This window comes from Physcomitrium patens, chromosome 9 (genome assembly GCF_059467195.1).
Source record: "Physcomitrium patens ecotype Gransden chromosome 9, ASM5946719v1, whole genome shotgun sequence".
In the NCBI taxonomy this organism is placed as follows: domain Eukaryota; kingdom Viridiplantae; phylum Streptophyta; class Bryopsida; order Funariales; family Funariaceae; genus Physcomitrium; species Physcomitrium patens.
The window spans coordinates 3,045,884-3,051,883 of NC_143418.1; the positions used below are offsets into that span (position 1 = coordinate 3,045,884).

The 6,000-nt window shown below is 32.4% G+C and overlaps 1 protein-coding gene across 1 annotated transcript; it reads right to left on the bottom strand.

Annotated features, from left to right (window-relative positions):
* Window positions 1-2,796: 2,796 nt before the first annotated feature.
* LOC112286848 (uncharacterized) lies at window positions 2,797-6,000 on the bottom strand. Its single transcript, XM_073536386.2, has 8 exons — window positions 5,737-6,000; window positions 4,931-5,061; window positions 4,714-4,798; window positions 4,376-4,484; window positions 4,010-4,098; window positions 3,825-3,889; window positions 3,619-3,697; window positions 2,797-3,318 (listed from the first exon to the last, which is right to left on the bottom strand). Exons 1-8 carry the CDS (start codon window positions 5,911-5,913, stop codon window positions 3,160-3,162), a joined length of 894 nt encoding a protein of 297 aa, XP_073392487.1. The 5' UTR covers window positions 5,914-6,000; the 3' UTR covers window positions 2,797-3,159.

Genomic DNA, 6,000 nt, shown 5'->3' on the forward strand with positions numbered 1-6,000 from the left:
ATAATATATTTTCTTTTATTTCTATCTTTCTTAACAATTTTTTTTAATTTTATTGTGCATTTGCTTTACACTCATCTTAATCTTTTTTGTATTCTTATCTTAATTCTCTATGCATCTTTTTAAAAATTTTAATTAAATTAAATTAAATTAAATAATTTTTAATTAAAATTTTTAATATATTTTATTTCTTCTATAGTTTTTTAATGAAATTATTAATTTACATATCTATTTTAAAAAAATCTTCTCAAATCTAAATTTTATTGTAATTTTATATATTTATTTTTTATTTATAGATTGAATTTATTCAAATATATTATTGTTATTATTATTATTTTGACTTTGTCTAAACATTAATTTGTTATTGATTCAAAGATGTATATTGTATGTTATTACTTCTATAATGCAAATTTTATGTAAAATATTACAATCCAATTTTTAAATGCTATAATTCATTGTAATTACTAAAGATTTTTGTTATATTATTCTTGTTATAACAACATGGTGTTATGACATTATTCTTTGATGCCTAATATTTTTACTAATTAGTGTAACTACAATGCCCCAAACATCTTCATATTGATTTTATACTTAATTAAAAAAATTTATATATATATATATATATATATATTTATATATATATATAATTTCTTACAAATATGTAAAATTAATGTGTCATTATTAAAAAAATTACACTTGTGAACATTTTATCATTAATTTTTTTTTTTATCTATATTTTTAGGTCATATCTATATATATATATATATATATATATATATATATGGAGTTACTAAAGAAACATCTCCATATTGTTAATATGACACTTCCTTGGATTTTCAAGTTTTTTTTAATCCAGGTTCTAGTCCTTGTTTTAATCCTCCGACCCCATAATCCCTTTTTCCAATCCTTGTCTCTAATTCATATCCCATGTCTCCAATCCTTGACCCCTTCATCCATCTTTTCCAATCCATGTTCATATTCTCATATTGTAAAAAATAATATATAACTTTCAAAGCAATTCATGTTTCTTACTTAAAAAACCAATCCTAAATCCCAAAGTCTCCAATCATGGATTTTTCATATTATGTTTATTTCAAAAGTCTTGCACATTTAAAACTTTATTTAGAAAATTCTAGATTCCACAAATACACAAAACACAATCAAATAATCCAACAATGTTTTAGTCATAGAACAATTATATATATATATATATATATATATAAGGTTATTATTGTCATCCATAATTATAAAGAATAAGAACAAGAGATGAGCACTAGGAATAAGGACAAGGAAGTTAGGAGAGAAGGTTGTGACAATGAATCTAGATGGAGAACTAGGAATTAAGAAATTGGAATGACAAACTCAGGATTGGAAATTAGGGGGTTGAGATGGGATATGGAGGATTTGAAATTAGTGATATGAAAGAGAAAGTAGGTATAGGGGATAGACTAGATTAATCATGAGAACCCAAGGAAGTGTTATATCAACAATATGTTGCTTTAACAAATCCCTATATATATATATATATATATATATATATATTTGTATTGTACAAAAGTCTTAAATAATTAATATTAAATTAGAGATTCAATACTTATTTTTAATTGTTAGTGTTATAAGATTAGATGTAAATATAACTATCTATTAATGGATACATATTTGGCTATATAATTCTTATACTTAAGATTGACTTGTCTATATTATCTATATTAAATTAGCTAAGAATGTAGTACTAAAAATAGTTATACAATCACATCTCTTTTTTGTACCCAATTAAAGTATTAAAAGTTGTGATCATGTGTTTAAGAACCATTGATAATGTCTAAAACTTTGAAAATCAAGCAATTTTAACACACACAACAATTCAAAAGTTTAGTGAAGATTTAGACACAACAATTGATGATTAATAAAAGAATGAAGTATAAACAAATTAAAATCATAAATAAAATCAAAATAAAATAAAATAAAACTATTGTATTTATAAAAAGAAACCAATGGGCGTAATACTTTATCTAAGATCTTAACTTAAATACTAAATGAATACATAATTTTCAATCTCCACTACAATAACAAACTTCCAAAGTAGAAAGCAACCATAGTATTGACTAAATCTTAAAAAAAAACTCATTATCCTAACATTCACTTATTTAATAAACAACACTTTTAATTTTATTCCTATATTAGATAAATTATTAATATTATAATTATCTCTAAAATAATTCTTTCAATTATTTTGGAAATCCCATCGTAAGAATACCTTGCACAAATTCCAATCTAATTGTGTAAAATCTTAGATTCAACTCAATATAAACTTCAAGCACACATAACCTCATTACCAATAGAACTTTATTTTGTTCTTAATTTTTACTATAAGCAACTCTTTATTATCTTTATATGTCCTTAAATCTTTATATGTATACATTTAGACATATGCATAAATATACATGTACTTCACATTACTTGATGGAAAAAGAATTAGGAAGAAAAAAGCAAGCAAAGTAGAGTTATCACATAAGCAATCTTACATGTCCCAAAAGTTCATCATGAACAATGACCAATAACCAAAAAAACATAATGTTTTTTAATTTAAAAAACTCGGATCTATGACCTGTATATTGCAATTCAAAGTAATTAAATGTGAGAATCAGAATGCAAAACAGGTTTATTCCTAGAATGTGGCATCATTGTTAAAATCTCCAAAACTGTAAGAGAAGCAGAACTGTCACCATAAATGAACAAGATTTTCAATTCAAGGGTTGCTCCAAGCGTTTCCATAGACATCTTAATTGCAAACGGTCGAACAGAAATTGGACACAAAACTACATTGAATGTAGGAGATAAAAATGTGATTCAAAAGAAACAAATCTTTGACTACATTGTATACATGAAATATAGAGCCTAAGCATTTACTCAGTAAAAGGGTATAATATAATGCATCGGAGAAGATTATGAGGATCTGAAATTTGAAATATGTAGGTTTGGGGTAGTAAGGGGCAAAGTGGAACATTCGGTATTTCGGTTGAAGATTCAAAAAGAAAAGCTTATAAAAGCTAAGATATATTAACATGCGCACTGCTCTGTAGAAAGATGACTCAAATTTGAATTCAAAATACCTCAAATAATGAACTGTAGATGTTTCCAGAGATGCTTCCATTAAAAATATCATTTCCTACGCTTACTTGATTTCATGCCCTTCTCTGCAGGTGCACCACCTGATAGCTTCTCCTTCTCATGAGATTTGTTATTTTTTTCTCTGAGGCTTCTTTCCCACTCATCTTTCACGCGTTGGTACAATGCCATTGCCGCCCTTGCATCCTCAACCTATTTGCAAGCAAAATTAGTAGCCTGAGATCTTTGCCATACTAATCGCAACGAAATGCAGAAATGCTTCCAGCAGCTTTAAAGAATTTTGAAAAATTGAACTCGCAATTCAAAGGTACAGGAAGAGCGAAGTGGCAATACACAGTTGACGTTGGAATAGAAACATATCTGAAACAGATCAAGGTCCCGACACAACCGTCCAAAGCTTACTCGTCCATCCGGAAAAAGATTAAGAGACAAAGACAATACAACCACGCAGCTAAAAAGAATGAAAAAGATAGAATCAGAAAAGAGGCGTACCGAGTTGTGTTCGCCTTCCTGAATTTTGGCACCAAGATGTAATGACGCTAAATGTTGAAGAGATCTAGGCCTTCCATTACTGCAGAAAACACCACAACCAATGTTGGTTACTTCCATGTCTTCTCATTTGTTGCTGTGGAGCGTATTGGGAAATTCAAAGATCACCATAGAACACGCACAGAAATTATGAAAGTTGATTTCCTCACTTGCAATAGGGAGCGTAACTATGTGTGTCTCTTATGAACCTTTTTGAATGAGTCAACATCAAAACCTGCACACAGAAACACAAGCATCCTTGTAAAGAATACACGAAAAATTCTAAGTCAATATGCTTCAGATATCAAGCAAAAACTTCACTGATTTGGAAACATTATGAGAACATTCCGCTAACCTTTAAATCATTATGAACTGCATGCCCAACTAGGACGCGCCCCTTCAGGAGTTCCATAACTTCTTTCTGCACTGTGTACAAATCTTGCGCTGCACAGGTTAAGAATAAAGATGCGTCAATCCCAAGTGATGGACAAGAGTGGCGATGACAGCAATAAGAATGTGCAGCACTCTTAAAGCAAGAGGCGAAATGGAGCATTCACTGACCATGTTTTCATTCAGATTAGAAGGAAACAACAGAACTTCCGATCAAAGAAGAAATAGAGAAATTTGACCTGCTTAGTGTGCGAAATCCCTAGTACGCTAACATTCTGAGAATATGATAACTCAAGTAACGAAATGGATTAAAAAAAGCCAAGCATAGCACCTTTGCGTAGATCCCGGGATCTAACTCCACTCACTGCAGTTCGAAAGTCCTGAACGTATTCTTGAGGTCGAACATACTTATCATATACCAAATTGCCCCACTGGTTCACCTACACTATTGCAAGCAATCAACATTTTCACCAAGCACAGACATTTCATATTTCAAAAGACATAAATTATTTACGAAATGTTTCTTCATAAGAAGAGTATACCGAATAAAAACACAAGCTTAAAATACGTGTACTTTCGTTTTTGCGCTTAGACGCACTCCACTGTTGGAAAACCCCTCAGTGAGAGACACAAACAATATGTGTGAACAGATAGGGCGAAGAAATATACCAAGGAAACCCGCGCAAGTGCATTTCTCTTCCCTCCGTAACCAACCCCAACCATTTCGCAATCCAATGCCAAAGCTTTTGTCAAACTGATCCATCCATACACTTATTTTCGTCAACCTTCATTCCAAAATCTCGCACTGACCTTCAAAATATCTTTCGATGTGAGGACACAAAGAAAAATTTAAAAGACCTCTGAAAGGTCTGGCATGAGTCCTTACCTCATGTCATCGTTGCTCGGTAGAAGGGCTGAAGCTGTCGTGTTGACTTCATTTGTTTTAATTGTATCTGAAGCAGCCTCCGCTACTCTGATTTTTTTTCTAGAAGATGCTCCAATACTTATCCCTAACGTCTGAGAAATGAAATAAGCGAACGGTTGGCAATGCACTATGCAGATGAATTCCTTAAAAGAATGTGACTAGCACGTACGTTGCAGGAAGGAAGTAATGGCCCACAACTTATCTAGCATATATGCATTAAAAAATCTCACCAAACCTAATTGAAATACTTCAGAAATAGATAGGAGGGAAACTCTTTGCCAACACTACTGTGAAGGTGAAATATATCCAAGGACTACGTCAATTTCAATGCGATTATTTGGTCGCCTATTAATCAAACAACCCTATAATCTCCTGAACAGGTTAAGTAAAAAAACCACGTGCATGAGCAGCTGTTTCTTCCACCAACGATCTCAGTATCACAACTACACTACACAATTGCGTGAGCCCCTGAGTGAACGCAACAGCAGCAGAATCAAGAAGATCTAATTCGCTACGCTGACAAGACACAATTTGTACAACAGCTCTTAATGCCGTGACCTCCGATAATCATAAATTCACCATTCCACAACGATCTCAAGAAAAATTTAGTTCACTCGCCTAAATTCTATGCTAGATACCCTAAAATGCAACCACGTCACAGGCATACAACCTAACAGTCGAAAACACTTTCACTAACTCACTCATCGCCAAAAACCTCGTCATATGAACAGCATCGGCATTGATCGAGAGGGGCCAGGCACACCTACTGATTGCAGCTGCATCCAATTGCTGCTCACGACTTTAGGCGCAGCAGGCTTGCCCTTCTCGCTACTACTACTGCTCTGCCCCTCCTTCTTGGAACCAATGCCGCCATTTCTTTCCAAACGGCCAGCAGTTGATGGTTCTGTAGTTGTAGCTTCGATAAGCTTCCTCTTCTTCGTCATGACGATGATCAGCAACTGTGGAGAAATCTCAACAGCAGAATTAAATCGTGGCGCAACAACGCAACTTCTCTTGAAGCTTTGCAGTAG

Bases quoted from the DNA above. Each gene is read 5' to 3' on its own strand.
- LOC112286848 (XM_073536386.2), bottom strand. From the start codon at position 5,913: ATGACGAAGAAGAGGAAGCTTATCGAAGCTACAACTACAGAACCATCA. The intron at 3,890-4,009 runs GTTAGCGGAATG...TTCTGTGTGCAG, and splicing joins CAGTTCATAATGATTTAAAG to GTTTTGATGTTGACTCATTC. The intron at 3,319-3,618 runs GTACGCCTCTTT...GCTTGCAAATAG, and splicing joins AGGAAGGCGAACACAACTCG to GTTGAGGATGCAAGGGCGGC.